We start from the raw sequence: 16,706 nt of genomic DNA, 5'->3' as shown, positions 1-16,706 counted from the left end.
AAAAATGGAATTGTCTGAGGAACTTTTTTTTTTTTTTTTTGGTTTTTCGAGACAGGGTTTCTCTGTGTAGCTTTGCGCCTTTGCTGTAACTCACTTGGTAGTCCAGGCTGGCCTTGAACTCACAGAGATCCGCCTGGCTCTGCCTCCCGAGTACTGGGATTAAAGGCGTGCGTCACCACCGCCCGGCTCTCTGAGGAACTTTTTAAAAACTTTTTTTTTAGCCAGGCAGTCCTTTAATCCCAGCACTCAGGGGGTTAGCCTGTTCCAGGACTATTATGATTTACTGTTATATGCGGGGAGGGGGTGGGGGAATGGACCCGAGGGCATCCCGTGCGTGCAAGGAAACATGCTGGCATGCTGGGCAGATGCAGTGATGCCAAGGGGAGGGATCAGAATATTAACAAGGACAGCCAAGGCTACACAGAGAAACCCTGTATCAAAAAAAAAAAAAAAAATTAAGCTTGGCAGTGGTAACCAGAAAACCTACCCTATTTTCTTCCTTTTAAAATTTTTTATTTTTTGCCAGGTGGTGATGGCAAACTTCTTTAATTCCAGCACTCGGGAAGCAGAGGCAGGAGGGATCTCTGTGAATGTGGGGGCAGCCTGGTCTACAGGGCGAGTTCCAGAATAGCCAGGGCTACACAGAGAAGCCCTGTCTCGAACAACCAAAAGTAAAAAACTTATTTTAAAGATTTAGTTTTGCTGTATGTGTATGTTTGATCCACGTGTATGTAAAGGTAACTTGTGCATGCAGTGCCCGTGGAGGCCAGAAGAGGGCGCTGGATCACGTGGAACTGGAGCTAGCATTGTGAACCTCCGTGTGGGTGCTACAAGCTAGAGTCCTCTGTGGGCAAATGCTCTTAAACACGGAGCTGTCTCTGCAGCCCTCTTGGGAAAAAAATTAAAAACTATTATTTTATTTAAGTGCTAATGATTGAAGTATGCTAAGCCTAGTGGGGGAGGGCGGGAAGCCTAAAACTACAAGGAAAAATTCCCCCACTTTAACAACCAGACCCTGACTGTGTGGAGCCTGGCCCCAATGACTTGCGATTCCTCATACAGACATTCAGAGCTTAGCTCTAATGGCCCAGGAAGAGCCAGTCTCAAGAAGACCAACGGGCGCTGGAAATGTAATAGCTAGCAAGATGGAGAGATGTCACTTATATGAACATAGATATCCATACAACAACCAGCGCAGGAGATGAGTAACTCCCCTTAATTGTTATGCAGGAACGCCCTTTCCGTGGGAGCAGGGGAGTGCTCTCTGAGATGTCTCCAAGTCTCTATCTCTTGCAGCATTTTACTTAATATTTTTTCTATCTGTTCTGGTTTGGTAAATACTTTTACCCCAGTACCTCCCTTTGGTCACCTCTGTTCCTGGCAAACACAAGCACACATTCTCCCACTGAGCTTTGCCTCCAGCCCCTCCCAGGAACACGGAGACAGTATCTGGCAAGGTGGCCTGGGGTGTTCTCATACTCTCTGGTTTAAGTGGTCCTGACAAACCCCCTGAGTACTTGAGTCTGCAGATGTACCCACCATGCCCCGTGGGCTCCAGGGATATTGGATTCTTGGATTCTTGAAGGAAAACCGTTGTCTTTGAGGAGTGAAGACTGGGTGTTTATCAACTTTTTAATATGAAAACTCAAATCTATATAAAATGTTCACAGGTAGGAAAATAAATGCCCATCTACATTTCATCTAGATTCATCAGTGGTGTGCTCTGTGTATAGAGATATAGATATGCACAGGTGTGCATTCTATTTGTGTACATGTCTACATATACTGATTTTTTTTTAGCTGAACCATATAAAAATTGGCCACAGTCATCATTTAGAGTTTACTTCAGCATGTGTCCCCTAAGAACAGGAACACTCTATACAACACATCTTGTCACAATTTTACAATACTGTTAGCTAATATGCATTCAGGTCCTAATTTTTCCAAAATCAATTATGTCCTTTACAGTGGCTTCTTTTTTTTTTTTTTTTTTTAATTATTTTATGTGTATTGGTGTGAGGGTGTCAGATCCCCTGGAACTGGAATTACAGTTGTGAGTTAACATGTGGTTGCTGGAAATTAAACCCAGGTCCTCTGGAAGACCAGCCAGTGCTTTAACTGCTGAGCCATCTCTCCAGCCCCAAAGCTTCTCTTTTTTATTTATTTTTATGTCTGCATGTTTGTCTGTGTGAGGGTGTCAGATCTTGGAATTACAGATAGTTGTGAGCTACCATGTGGGTGCTGAGATTTGAACTCAGGTCCTCTGGAAAAACAATCAGTGCTCCCAACTGCTGAGCCATCTCTCCAGACCTCCAGCCCCTTTTTAAAATCCAGGTTCCAGTCAAGAATCCCAAACTGCATTTGGTTGCCATGACTTGCTATTGGTTTTTGGTTTTTGTTTGCTCTTCTTTGAATCAGGGTCTCATGTGCCCAGGTTAGCCTTGAGCTCTTTATGCATAACAGCAGAACCTCTGACCTTCCTGCCTCCACTTCCCTGATGCTAAAATTATAGTACCACTTCCCCTGTCTTTGGTCTGTCTGTCTGTGTCTCCCCCTCACCTCAGTTTTTTTTAAACAAATTCTCTCTATATAGCCCTGGCTGTCCTGGAACTTGATATGTAGACCAGGCTGCCCTTGAACGCACAGAGATCCACCTTCCTCTGCCTGCTGAGTTGCATAGGCCTAAAGGCGTGCATCACCATGTCCAGCCAATTTTATCTTTTAATATTGATATTTGAAGAGTCCAGGATAGTTGTATAGTAACATGTAAGTAATATTTGAATGATTATTTCTGCATAGTTAGGTTCAGATTAAACTTTTACATTTTTTTCTATTTGTACAATCTTGATGCTGAGGGTCCTTTTTTTTATTACAATGTCTCCACCTCCTCTCTGTAGCTTTTATTGCTGTTTGTTTGCTTGTTTTTGTTTTTGCTTTTTTGAGACAAGGTCTTGCTATATAACTCAGACTGGACTTGAACTCCCTGTATGGTCTAGGCTGGCACTGAACTCAAGACACTCCTGCCTCTAGACAGGCATGCATCCCCGCACCCGTCTCTCGGTGCAGATATGAGAAAGCCTTCAAGACTTCTAAGCTTGGAGAGCTAAATTCTTCCTCGTACCAGCTCCCCGCGGCTAGGACATGTTTGCTGGAAGGATCCTGGGAGCCAGAAGATAAACCACACCCTTGGTCTTGACAGAGTTCACTGACAGGGGCAGCTGCTGGCCTCGGGGCTTCCTTCTGGACAACCAGGGCAGAGGCGAACACTTCTCCAGGATTCCAGGGGCTCAGTGGCCAGCCAGCTCTTCGGAGACGGAGACGGGTCACCTGAGGCCACAGCCACTCTCTGCTGGTGCCGCTGTAAGGGAAACAAGGGGCTGGGGAGGGTGGCCATGCTAGTGCCGTCCTGCTGGAAGAAAGGAATAGCCAAGGGGACGTGCGTGAGGTGACAGAGGGAGCCAGAACAGCGCTGAAAGCAAAAGGACACTTTAAATGAGAGTAAAATGGAAAAAAAAAAACAAAACAAAAAAAAAAAAAAAAAAAAAAAAAAAAACAGACCGAAGGAGATGGCCAGGAGACAGACACATAGGTAAAAGGGGAGAGGAAAGCAGGACGGAGACACAGAAGTTCTGGTGCACAGAGAACAGAGAGCAGCAACCGAAACGCGTCATCAATGATCTCCTGAGTCTTGGGCTTTGGGAACTGGACAGTGTAGACAGTTGTGGGGTAGGGTTTTAGTTGGCTTTGGTTTTTGGTTTTTGTTTTTTTGACAGGGTCTCACTGTGTAGCCCCAGCTGTCCTGGAAATCACTCTGTAGACCAGGCTGGTTTCTACCTCACAAAGTTCTACCTGCCTCTGCCTCCGAAGTGCTGGGATTAAAGGTGATAGCTCCCACGCCAGGCTGAGACAGTTGCATTTATACTGGCGAGTCTAGGAAGGCACATTGGCTTCCCCCAGGGGCTGTCGGGGTCACCTGTTCAGTCTGTACTTTCCCAAACATAGAGCTTTTCCTTTCTGCCCCAGAAGCTCAGCCCTGGCCCAGATGCTTCCTCCTTAACTCAGCACATCTGCTTTTCACAGGGCTGGCTACAGATGGGAACAGTCTCCTTGTGACACTGGGGTGAAGAGGAGGAGCAGGGGAGGGAGACAGACAAGGGAGAGGGGTGAGGAAAGGGAGAACACTAAAAATAGCCTACCTGGGGGTGGGGAGGATCCCAGAATCCCAGCAGGAGCCTGGCAGGGTGAGCTAAGGATACCAGGGCAGCATTGTCTTATGAGAAAAGGGCCAAAGGTGTGGGGAGTCTGAGCAGCTGGGTGGGTACAGTGCTGCTAGACCAGACTCCTCCTGAAGCTTGTGGGGACAACTGCATAGAGGAACTTGTGCAGAGGGAACTTTCTGGCAATAATGTGCAATGCGTGTGCTTTTCTCTGGCAGGAAGTGTAAGGGCAGCTCAAAACGCTGAGTCAGGCCCTTCCGGGACCACAGTCAAAGAACCCTTTTCTGTCCTCACCCCAAAGAACTCCCAAGCAAGCCCACCCATCCCCACCACTTCTCACTGAGGAGGTTGAGGGGTGACAGGGGACTGGACAGGACATCCCGCAGGCTCTCCAGCCATTCCTGCTGTTCCTTCTCGCTGGGGCAGGTGAAGATGAACTTCCGCTCCGGAGTGATGACAGTGAGTCCGGCCTTCCAGCGGTTCCCTCGGATACCCTTGGGCAAGTCCTCGCACACTTCATATCCCTGCTCCTGGCTTCCCAGAAAAACCTGGCCCTGCTCAAAAGCATCCTGAAAATGGAAGGCATGTGGTCCTCAGAGGCTGTCCTGGGGCCGAGGGGCCCTCGCAACCCTGCCAGTCCCAAGGTCAAGCTTGGTAAAGAGATGTGCATGTCATTGCCAGAAGGGACTTCGAATTTGAAACATTAAAATCTATATTGCACACAGTGGAATCACTAACATATAGAGAATACACCCGGCATTGGGAACTCGAAGGCTGTACTTTGTTTGTTTGTTTGTTTGTTTTGGGCACTGGGGATTGACTGTAGACTCTCAGACATGCTAGGCCAACCCTTTACCCCTGAGCCTAGGCTCCTCCCCTCTCTCTTTAATTTTGAGACAAGGTCTCACTAAGTTACACAGATTGGCCTTGAATTTATTCCGAAGGCCTGGAAGTCTTTGAATTTGCCATCCAACTGTCTCAGCCTCCCCAGTCGCTGGGATTACTTACAGGCTGGTACCCCCAGACCCAGCTCAAGTGGTTTACATGTTAGCAACGTCTATTTTCATCACGGCCGCCTCTGAGTCAGACATTCATGCTAAGCCGATATTTTGGGAAGAAGGGAAATGCAGCATAGAGAGCTAAGTGCATATCCAGCCCAGGGAAGGGCTCTACCATGGCGGGCCAGAGCCCAGAGCCCAGAGTCCAGCCAAACTGGTTCCTGAGCCCACAGCCCTAACCACTCCACTCTAGATCTCCTGGTTACAAAGGAGGGGTTGGTTGCACCTGACTTTAACCACAGTTGTCAGTGCTGGGGATCCTGAGTGGAGCTCAGTGAGAAGCAGGGGCACAGGGGAGAAGCGGGGTACCGGCTTTCCTGTCACAGGTTCCCCTGTCCTGGGATTCTGGGAGAGGGTCTTTCCATATGCTCTGAGATCAACACTAGCCCCCCTGACTGACTGGGAACATGCTAAGGAGGTGTCAGGAATGGCTCTTACCAGGGGGTTCTTATAATACAGCAGCCTCCGCTCCAGGGCGTCCAGGGCGAACCATCTCTTCTTGAAGGGTTCTCTCTGCTACAAAAGGAGGAACCTCTTACCAGACATGACAAAGCCAGGCACAAAGGTCAGGGCCAGCTCAGAGGTCATCACGCTGGTTCTCCAGCCTGGCTTCTGCAATCAGACACCATAGCTTCTCCCCGGGCCAGCTCAGGGAGCGCATCCCCTCCCCAGAGGACGGCCCTCACAGCAGGGCTGGGACTCCCGCCAAACTGGTTCTAGGGTCCACAGGTCTGAACACCTACTCAGACTCTGAGGTGTTTATTGGTTGGTTTGCTTGCTTGTTTTGAGACAGGGTCTCCCTGTGTAGTCCTGGCTGGTCTGAAACCTGCAGGGGTTCCCCAGCTTCTACCTCGGGAGTGCTGGAATTAGAGTACCCCACCATGAGCCAGCACCTGCTCAGACTCTGAAGGCTCCGCCCAGCCCCTCTCTGCCCGCCCCTCACCCCCTTCCTCCCTCTGTCAGCTTTGCTGGGCACTGCCAGGTGCTGCCCGGGAGTGGAAGGGGTACTTCCCTCTTTCTCCGACTGCGGACAAAGAAGTCTCAGAAAAAGGGAAGCCAGGAAAGTCAGAAGTGGCTTCTGCTCACAAAGTTGAAAGTGCTGGCCTTGGTTCAACTGTAACCTAGGTCAGGGAGGAGAGAGACCTGAGGCAAGAACCAGGGATTGTGTCTGGCTTCTGAGGGAAGGAGGCTGCACACCACCATTTGACCACGTTTCCAACTCCCGAGGTTTTCTTCCTTTCTTTCTTCCTTTCTTCCTTTCTTCCTTTCTTCCTTTCTTCCTTTCTTCCTTTCTTCCTTTCTTTCTTTCTTCCTTCCTTCCTTCCTTCCTTCCTTCCTTCCTTCCTTCCTTCCTTCCTTCCTTCCTTCCTTCCTTCCTTTCTGAGACAGGTTTTTTTTTTTGTACTCTGGCTGTCCTGGAACTCACTTTGGAGACCAGGCTGGCCTTGAACTCAGAGATCCACCTGCCTCCTGAGTGCTGGGATTAAAGGCGTGCGCCACCACTGCACAGCTCCTGAGGCTTTCTTTCACACGGTCCTCCAACACCTTTCAGGATCCTCCTAACAACTGTCCTGTACCACATTATAATTGTGTTTTTTTTTTTTTTTGCATTGAACCCCTGCACTTAACGCACGCTAGGCAAGCCCTTTACCTCAGCTACACACCACACCCGACCCCACCTTATTACATTTTTTTATTTTGAGATGGGAGGGGTGCTCAGTGCAGGCTGACTTTGAATTTGTTATGTAGGCCAGGCTAGCTCGCATTCTTCTGCCTCAGCCTCCTGAGAATCTGGGTCTGTGTAACCCTCGTCTGGTCTACAGGAAACCCCAGGCTCCTCCTCTCAGGGCAGCTCCTCTTCCTCCTTAGATGAGTGTGAAGGCACAGGCCCTGGTGAGGGGGTGTGGGCGTAGTCATGAAGAGCCAGGCTGAGTGGGAGAAGAGAGGATACATGGCCATGTTTTTTCAGGCTAGCCTGTGTCTCCCTGACACTGTCTTGGTGGACTCTGTGGATTCAGAAACATCCGCTCCCAGCTCTCTCTCTAGGGAATTCCTTCTCAGTGTCGCTTTCCCAGGCAGGGTTCGCTAAAGCCTGATGGTGATCAGAGGAAAGACTCTGATGTCGATGACAGGGTGGTACAGGAGAGGCAGAACCCCCTAGAGCAATGCTGGGTCCCACAGCAGCCAGCTCCTGGTCTCTGCTCGGTCCTTCAACACAGAGACTCACAGATATTACTATTCCTCCTTTTCTCTCTCTCTTCAGCCCTTCCCCACCCCCCACCCGTGCTTTTCTGCTTCATGAGCGGCTGGGATCGGACCGTGTTGAACAACCCAGAAAATGTACCTTTGGACCAGTCTTCTCCATGAAGCCTTGTTTGAGGTAGTTCCTGGTGATGAGCGGCACGAGCTGCGGGGAGAGACAAGGCTGACTCCCTCTGCACACCCAAAGCTTCAGGCTGAACGAGGCCCCAAGACAAAGGAGAAGTTGGGCATGGAGAAGGGAGTGTACTGCTCATGTTTGATGGGTTGTATTCGGAGTGTGTGCTGGATATGATACAAATAGTTCAACAAAGCCAGTCAATGGGCCCCGATATGTCTGTAGAGTTTTCCAGAATGGCCCAGTCATGATTTAAGTGCATCGTTCCTCCCAGATTACAGATTCAGGCAAGGCTGTCCAAAGAGCCACTTGTCAACAGGCGTGGTGGCGCATGCCTTTAATCCCAGTACTTGGGAGGCAGAGAGGCAGGCAGATCTCTGTTTTTGAGGCCAGCCAGGTCTACGGAGTAAATTCCAAGATAGCTAGGGCTACCTAGTGAAGCCTTATCTCAAAAAGCCAAAAAGAAGAAGAGGAGGGAGAGGGGGAGAAACCCACTTGTTGCTGTGGCAGGCTCTGGGTACAACTCCCGACCACCCTGGGCAGTAGATTTTATCAGCCTCACCTTACTCACAACGAAACCGGGCCCCAGAGATAGGAGCAGAGACTTGGCTGGAGTCACATGGCTGATAGCATGAAGAGGTGGGATTCGCACTCGGGGCTGACAGGCAGCAGGCCTGTGCACCATCACACTATGCTATCCCCCCCCCCCCCCCCGTTAAGATGGCAGAGCCCCTGCACCCGACTCCTCCCCATGCCAGCTGAGACCTGCTCACAGAATCTGACACAGGCCATGAAGAGGAAACAGCAGGGTGGACAAAAAGAGAAAACTCTGGACTGGGTGTTAGGAGACCAGAATCTGGGGTTGGGGATTTAGCTCAGTGGTAGAGCGCTTGCCTAGCAAGCACAAGGCCCTGGGTTCAGTCCTCAGCTCTGGATAAATAAATAAATAAATAAATAAATAAATAAATAAATAAAGGAGACCGCTCAGTCCTCAGCTCTGGATAAATAATAAAATAAATAAATAAATAAATAAATAAATAAATAAATAAATAAATGAAGGAGACCAGAATCTTAGCACCACTCTGCCCTCAACCAGCTGTTACCTTGGTAAAGGTTCTGTCTCTGGAGGTCCATTTCCTACCGTGACCTCCAACAGCCCTCACAACCTGCTTTCCTATGCTCAGAGAAGCTTCCAGAAACTGACCACGACTTCTTATGCTTCCAGGAAGTGGGGAGAGGGGGACTGGACAAATCCAGGGCTTCAAATGGCAGCCTAGATTTCTAAGACCAACAGCAGGGTCTCTGGAGTTACAGGGGCAAAGCTGAGGTGGGATATGGGGAATCATGACAGGGAACGAGAGAGAGAGAGAGGTTGAGGCCCAAAATGAAAATCTACACTAGGCTACTCCATTTCTCCTCAACATATTCTATAGGATTCATTCTGTTTGGAGAAACTAGGACCCCCAGGGTCCCGTATTCTGAGTTTGAGCCAGCACAGGGCTAGTCTAGGCCTAGGGGAACAAGAGAAACAAGGAAGACACCTGCCGGAGTTCTCCTTCAGTAGCCTTTCCTGTACTCCAGACACTGGCTCCCTCCGTTTTCATGATGGTCTGGCAGGTGGCATCAGGCCATGGTGACATGACAGATGGGCACACTGAGCTCAGGGGGGATGTCATGTGCTGGGCAGCACCCTAGGCTCTGACTCCAGGGTGTTTGCTTCCTTCATTCCCCTTCTCCATCCCTCCTTCCCTTCCTTCCTCCACCCTTGACATGTTTTCTGTGTAGCCCAGGCTGGCCTCAAGCTTTCTGCAATCCTCCCACCTCAGCCTCCAAAGGGATGATGGGATGATAGGCCACCCAGCCTAGCTTCTTTCTCCTCGTGCTGAGAATGAGACTCAAGGTCTGAGACAAACGAGGCCCGCGCTGGACTATTGAGCCACACCACATTTCAGATGAAAGCATTACAACTCGGCAAATACTTCCTGGGTCCCCAGCACCAAATTCTTAAGCCTGGGCACCACACCTAAACATAGGGAAGACAAGAGAGAGGGGCAGGCAGGGCCGGTAGGAGACGAGGGGACCTGGAGGACACTGGTCAAAGGCTAACGTCCTCCACACAGGTTCGCAAACACAGGAAGTCAGGCCAGGTGAACTAAGGCTGAGCACCTGCTCCATACCCTCCCCTCTCCTGGGTCAGCAGTCAGCACTCTGGACTTTCACTGAGCCAGCCGCAACCAGCTCTGGGTGCTGACTAAGCACAGCGACTTCAGCTTCGGGCCCTGACCCCTCGCCTTGCTGGAACTGTGCCTAGGGAACTTCTAAATGGGCACATCACTGAGCCTGAAGTCGGCCCTATCCCAGACATCCAGCTCCCTGTAAGCCCTGGGAATTGAGGAACGTTTAGGCTTTCACCGAAAGTCTGACAGATGAGGCTAAGAAACTCCAGGATCAGGCTGAGGAGATGGTCCCGCGGTCAAAATGCTTGCCATGTGCTCCAAGGACAGCATTTGGGCAGCAGTACCCACATGAAAAACCGAGCATGGTCGTGAGTGTGGTAATCTCAGCACTGGAGAGACACAGACAGGAGGATCTTTGGGGCTCTCTGGCCGGCCAGCCTAATGGGAGAGCCCAAGCCAATGAGAGAGACTGCCTCAAGAAAATAAAGGTGGGCAGCAGCTAAGGAATGGCACATGAGGCTGATGTCTAACCTCCCCATGCGTATGTGTATACATACACACACACACACACACACACACACACACACACACACACACACACACATACACGAGACCCCAGGAAGATGGCTTAGTGTACACACAGAATAAATAAATTTATGTCAAAAACTTAAAACAAAAAATGGAAAGAAAGAAAAAAAAACTCACGAAAAAGAAAGTTCAGGATTTCAGTGTGTGGTGACTGGGCCTATAATATCAATATTTGGAGGTGGAGGGAGGAAGGTGAGGAGTTCAAGACCATCCTCAGTTACATAGTGAGTTCTAGGCCAGCCTCAGTTATAAAAGATTCTGTCAAAAAGAAAGCAAGACAGACCCAAGTATCAGCATGGTCCCTCTGTCCCTATCACTAAAAAAAATTCCTTTTAACAGGAAGCTTAAAAGTCCTCAAGGCTGGCGTGGTGGCGAACACCCTTGATCCCAGCACTCAGGAGGCAGAGGCAGATAGATCTCTGTGAGTTCCAAGCTAGCCTGGTCTACAGAGTGAATTCCAGAACAGTCAGGGATACATATAGAGACTTTGTCTCAAAAAACAAAATAAAAAAACAAATAAAACAAAAGCAAATCTACATCTTCAATTACAGAACCTCATAGGTAGAGGGACCCTGAAGGAGACCTGGACCAACCACTGTTTTTCTAATATGGAAACATGCTCAGGAAGGCCCATGATCTGTAAGGGTCCACATAGCATGTCAGTGACAGAGCATTCATGAGGGCCTAGGCTTCTTGACTTAAAACATCATCCTCTGGCCCATGCCATTCCAGCTTCCCCAGACAAGTCTTCGAGAAATAGATGGAGGTCCCAGATGTCTGGGGACGATCAAAATGCAGTTCTCAGCTTACTGTTACCTTTACCACCACAGGCAGATCCACTCCTGTAATGAGGAGGAACCCAACTTCTTCCCAGGGACAGGGCACCACAGCACACAGCGGTGATCCCCAGGGAACGGCTCATTCCATTACTCAACAGAAATAATCACCCAGCCCGATTGCCTGTTCTACGTAATTACTGTATAGGAAGAGTTATGAGATAAAATGGGTCAAAAGCACTTTGCATGCAGTATGTAGGGCACATTTGCCTATTTTAGCAGGAGAGGTCACAAAGATGTTCGAAGGCTGAGATCCTGGACCCTGCAGAGACTTGTTACCCTCCAATCTTCCTGGCTTTACCTGCCATAAACCTAGTCTAGCCCCTGAGTATCTTAGAGTTATCAGGAGACAGGAAGAGAAAAGGGGAGGGGAGGGGGGACTCAGAAGCCAAGCCCACATTTAGCTCACCTCAGACTCTGGGAGATCAGGAAAGGCCAGTTTTAGGTATTGCAGGCGGGCTGCACGGAGAGCATTGAACCAATCCACTATCTCCTGCCAGGGAAAATTCAAAGTACACACGGTGGTGAGATGGGTGGATGTGGGAGGACCCTGCTGGCGGGGCTGGAGGTAGCAGGGTTACAGCACACGCACCTGCAATCAGCAAATACACACATCACACAGTCACATTTAGGGACATCCGGATAGGGTGATGTCAGAGCCCAGGGGACTGCCCTGAGCTAGTCGGAAGTCACAGACAGGAAGACCTCCCAGGCACGGAAAGAGACCCGTGTGAGCTGCACAAAATGGTTTAGTACACTTCCTAAAGCTTGTGAGAATCACCTGGATTCCTGTTAGGAGACTCATGGGTGTGAAGTGGACCTGAGACCACATCCCTTCACCCTCGGACTCTCAGGTCCTGCGATGCTGTGGGCTGGTGGGACACACACTTTTTGGGGTACGGGTGGGGGCTGCATGTAGAGACACTCTTCCATCAGAGATGCTCAGGACCTGGCATGCGCCCAGGCCACAACTGGATGGACTTTTATGTTGTCACAGTGAGAGACTACATCCTTCATCATCGTGGAGCAACATCATCTCGCCTGGAGATGTTCCAAGGCCTTCTCAGCTGCTCTCTAGTCAGACATCTTCCTCTTTTCTTCATCCTGTCCCCATGCTTTCATTTTATGTGCACGTGTGAGTGCCTATATGTATGCATGTGCCCCCAAGTGTGTTGTTGCCTGCAGAGGACAGAGGAGAGTCTTGGATCCCCTGTAACTGGAGCTATAAGCAGCTGCGAGCCACCATGTGCATAATGAAAACAGAACCCAGGTCCTCTGGAGGAACAGCAAGTGCTCTTTAACTGCTGAGCCGTCTCTCCAGCCTCCCTGCGCTGCCCCTTTATACAGTATCCAGGGAAGCCCGCTGCAACTGATCTGTATCTCCAGAGCCTTTTTTACTTTTTTTGTTTGTTTGCTTTTTTGTTTTTCGAAGTACAGTCTCGTGTAGCCCAGGCTGGCCTCTTCAAACAGCTAAGTAGCAGAGGCTAGCCTTGACCTGTTGATCCTCCTGCTTCTTCCTCCCATGTCCTGGGATTGCAGGTGTGCACTACCACACCTTTGTATTTGGTTGTTATTTTTGATACAGGGTCTTGCCATGCAGCTCACACTTGAACCTTGTTGTGATCCTCCTACTTCTACCGCCCAAGTACCAGAATTATAAATGTGTGTTACCACACTCATCTTTCCTTCCCCCCTGCCCCCCTCTCTGTCTCTGTCTCTCTCTTTTTTCTTTCTTTCTTTCTTTCTTTCTTTTTTTTCTTTTTGGACATAGGGTTTTTCTGTGTTGCTTTGTGCCTTTCCTGGAACTCACTCTGTAGCCCAGGCTGGCCTCAAACTCACAAAGATCCACCTGCCTCTGCCTCCCGAGTGCAGGGATTAAAGGCGTGCGACACAGAGACACACACACAGACACACACACAGACACACACACACACACACACACACACACACACCCTGCTTCTCTCTCTCTCTCTTTCCTAAAGAAATTTTATACCAAGGCTGGGCATGGTGGTATACACCTTTAATCCCAGCACTCAGCAGGCAGAGGTAGGTAAATCTATATGTATTTGAAGCCAGCCTGGTCTACATAGTGAGTTCCAGGATAGCCAGAGCTATATAGTGAAACTCTGTCTCAAACAAACAAGCAAGAAGAAAACTTATGCTGAGACAATTGGTAGCTTCAAGACAGAGCAAGGGGTTGGAGAGATGGCTCTGTGGTTGAGAGCACTGTCTGTTCTTGCGAAGGACCTGGGTTTGATTCCCAGCACTCACATGGCCGCTCACAACCATCTGTAAGTCTACTTCCAGGGGATCTGATGGTCTCTTCTGACCTCCACAGTCAGTGCATGCACATGGCATAGAGATAATACACACAGGCAAAATACCTGTACACATAAAATAACACACAAAATGAAACACAGAGTAAGATGGTGCCAGGAACACAGTGCAAATGTGTTATTTTAGATTGTGATGTCTCCAGGTATTCTAAACCTGAGGTCTCCTCTGACCTGAGACAGTCACTATACCTTGCATAGGGACCTAAGAGCTATTATCAACCAAGAACTATAACTTAAAATATAGAATACAAAGATATATAAAAATGTAAAAACATGAACAAATGTATTTTACATTTAAAAATACATATATATTTATATATACAAATATATAAAATGTAAAAATATGAACAAATATATTTTACATATAAAATACATATATATTTATATATACAAATATATAAAATATAAAAATACTTGACAACCCCTGGTGCATGGACTGTAACATGTCCCAGGTTCTCCATTGCAACTCTCCTGCATGCCACCCCCTCACTGCCCACGGTCCCACCACCTCCTGCTCCCCCTCTCTCCTGACCTCTCCCTCTCTTAGCTACGACAGTGCAGCCATTCCATAGGTTGGTTTAGATGTTAGCATTCGGCTCCTGCCCAAGCTTTCGTCCTCTGAGAACTGCCAGCCTGATCCTCAACCCCTACACCTGCAATCCCCACCCTGTCTTAGCTACAGCAGCTGGACCAACACAGAGGCTGGGCTGGACTTATCAGATACGCTCTCTTCCAGGACTTTGGGATGAGGAGGCTGAAGGACTTGCTCAGATAGCTGCGGTGCAGGCCTTGGAGGCACTTGGTGACTGAGAAAATCATTTGACTACAGTTTCAACAGGATGCAACAAGTTCTTCTCCACCCTCAGGCCAGCCAGGGGCCTAGTCCCCTGGACTACTGAGCTCTCCTGCACTGGTGATTAAGGGCTTTCTTGGCAGGTTGTGTTGGGCTATGTCTATAATCTCGGCAGGAGGAAGGCTGAAGCAGGAGGATTGCTCCAAGTTCAAGACCAGCTGGGCTACATAGCAAATCATGACTCCTCCTGCAAAAAAAGAAAGAAAAAAATAAAAGACGAAACACAAAAGTTCTTGGGTCTTAGGCATTAGGTAAAGGGGGCCACCCCAGCAAAAAGGTACCCAGTATACACAGGGTCAAGTTCCCAGCACCGAAAAAAGAAAACAAGGAAGGCCGTGGTGGCACACGCCTTTAATCCCCGCACTAGGGAGGCACAGGCAGGGGGATCTCTGTGAGTTCAAGGCCAGTATGGTCTACAGAATGAGTTCCAGGACATCTAGAGCTACACAGAGAAACCCTGTCTTGAAAAACCAAAAAGAAAGAAAGAAAGAAAAAAAAGTTAAAAAAAAAAAAGCGATTGCCTTGAACATCTGCTACAATCCTGAGCAAGTAACTAGAAAATTATAAAATAGTAACTGCAAGCCACTAATGCTTCTACTGCCCCTCCCCGCTGTGAAACACTTTCACACCGGTGGTGCATGAAGCCCTGTGAGAGCCAGGTGTGTGGTGCATCAGCACTCAGATGGGTTCCACCTGGTCTACACATCAAATCCCAAGCCATAAAGGGCTACCTAGTAAGACACTCTCAAAACAAAACAACAACAACAACAAAAAAAAACCCTAACCAAACAAAACCAATCAATAATCAAATGAAAACAGAGGTGGGCACTAGAGAGCAGGCCAGAGTCCCCTCCCCAGAGAGAGGCACGCTTAGAAAGCCCACTCATTTAGCTCTAGATATCGGCTCTCACCAGCAGAATCACACTCACACATAAAATAAAAAGGAAGAAATCTAATTTTAAACAAGGCTTTAGCCAGGCATAGTGGCGCATGTCTTTAATCCCAGGACTTGGGAGGCAGAGGCAGGTGGATCTCTGTGAGTTCAAGGTCAGCCTGGTCTACAGAGTGAGATCCAGGACAGCCAGGGCTACGCAAAGAAACCCTGTCTCTATAGAAATGAAGGATAACAGTCACCAAGAGCATGTCTAGCACAGTTAAATGACCCCAAAATGTCAGCCAATGCTTCCCCCATGCCCATTTAGCATCTCCATCCTGTGCCATCACTGACTATGCTGAGGACCTGAACCAGTTCAGTCCCACATACACCCTTTTGCCTGATTGTGCTCCGCTGTCCCAGTCTTGCTATGTAGCCCAATTTGGCCTCAAACCCATGATCCTCCTGCCTCAGGCCGCCAATCCCTGGGATTATGGACGCATAATGGTTCTCAAACATTTTTTTGTATGTCCTAATCACCCAAGACTCTGTTAAAGTTTCTAATTGAATGGGTCTGGGGTGCCCCAAGACTAGTCCTTTTATTTCTTTATTTGGGGGCTGCACAGATGACTCATCAGTTAAGAGCACTGGTTGCTCTTCCAGAGGACCCAGATTTGACTCCCAGCACCCACATGGTACCTCACAACTATATGTAACTCCCATTCCAGGGGAATCAGATACCCTATCCTGGCCTCAGTGAGCACAAGGCACACACGTGCTACACAGATATACATGCAGATAAAACACCCCTATACATAAAATAAAATAATTTTCTTAAGATAGGTATTCGTTTTTACTTAATGTCTATACGTGCTTTGCCTGCATCTATGTCTATGACCACATAAGCGCCTGGTGCCCACAGAGACCAGAGGAGGGCATTGGCTGCCCTGGAACTGAAGTTGTGAACCACCATGTGGGTGTTAGGACCTGAACCTAGGTCCCCTCCAAAAGCAACACAGGCTGCACCGAGCCTGAAGACTCACAAAGTCGGGGTTGGGGATTTAGCTCAGTGGTAGAGCATTGTGTGTGACATGCGGAAAGAAAGGCCCTGGTCCAATTTATCCACCTTTCCTCCCAAATCACAATCTCCGGCCCTACCTGGACTTGTCATGTCTTCATTGTTCATTTGGGGTGTGTGTGTGTGTGTGTGTGTGTGTGTGTGTGTGTGTGTGTGTGTGGTCATCGCACTATGTAGCCCTGGCTGGCCTAGAACTCACTGTATGGAGCAGGCTGGCCTCACACTCACAGAGATCCGCCTGACATTGGCTCCTGAGTGTTGGCTGGGGCCTGGTGTGTGCCGCCACAGCCATCGGATTTGCCGTTTCTGGCT

The 16,706-nt window shown here is 48.9% G+C and overlaps 1 protein-coding gene across 5 annotated transcripts in view; it reads right to left on the bottom strand.

The window, feature by feature from the left end:
• Positions 1–1,614: 1,614 nt before the first annotated feature.
• Positions 1,615–16,706, bottom strand: part of Adap2 (ArfGAP with dual PH domains 2) — a 31,776-nt gene continuing 16,684 nt past the window's right edge. For 3 of the 5 annotated variants that reach the window (XM_006977504.4, XM_076542980.1, XM_015996287.3), the window contains exons 7-11: positions 11,663–11,746; positions 7,620–7,682; positions 5,714–5,791; positions 4,558–4,786; positions 1,615–3,358 (exon numbers count right to left, since the gene is read on the bottom strand). In XM_006977504.4, the coding sequence (XP_006977566.1) occupies positions 3,324–3,358; positions 4,558–4,786; positions 5,714–5,791; positions 7,620–7,682; positions 11,663–11,746 (489 nt within the window). In that variant the 3' untranslated portion in view covers positions 1,615–3,323. Of the gene's footprint in view, positions 3,407–4,557; positions 4,787–5,713; positions 5,792–7,619; positions 7,683–11,662; positions 11,747–16,706 lie in introns of all 5 variants that reach the window. The other 2 variants (XM_076542981.1, XM_042282482.2) reach the window with 2 other exon arrangements.

The sequence above is a fragment of the Peromyscus maniculatus genome, chromosome 8, assembly GCF_049852395.1.
Source record: "Peromyscus maniculatus bairdii isolate BWxNUB_F1_BW_parent chromosome 8, HU_Pman_BW_mat_3.1, whole genome shotgun sequence".
NCBI classification, from domain to species: Eukaryota; Metazoa; Chordata; class Mammalia; order Rodentia; family Cricetidae; genus Peromyscus; species Peromyscus maniculatus.
This window is presented reverse-complemented; position numbering and strand designations above follow the sequence as displayed.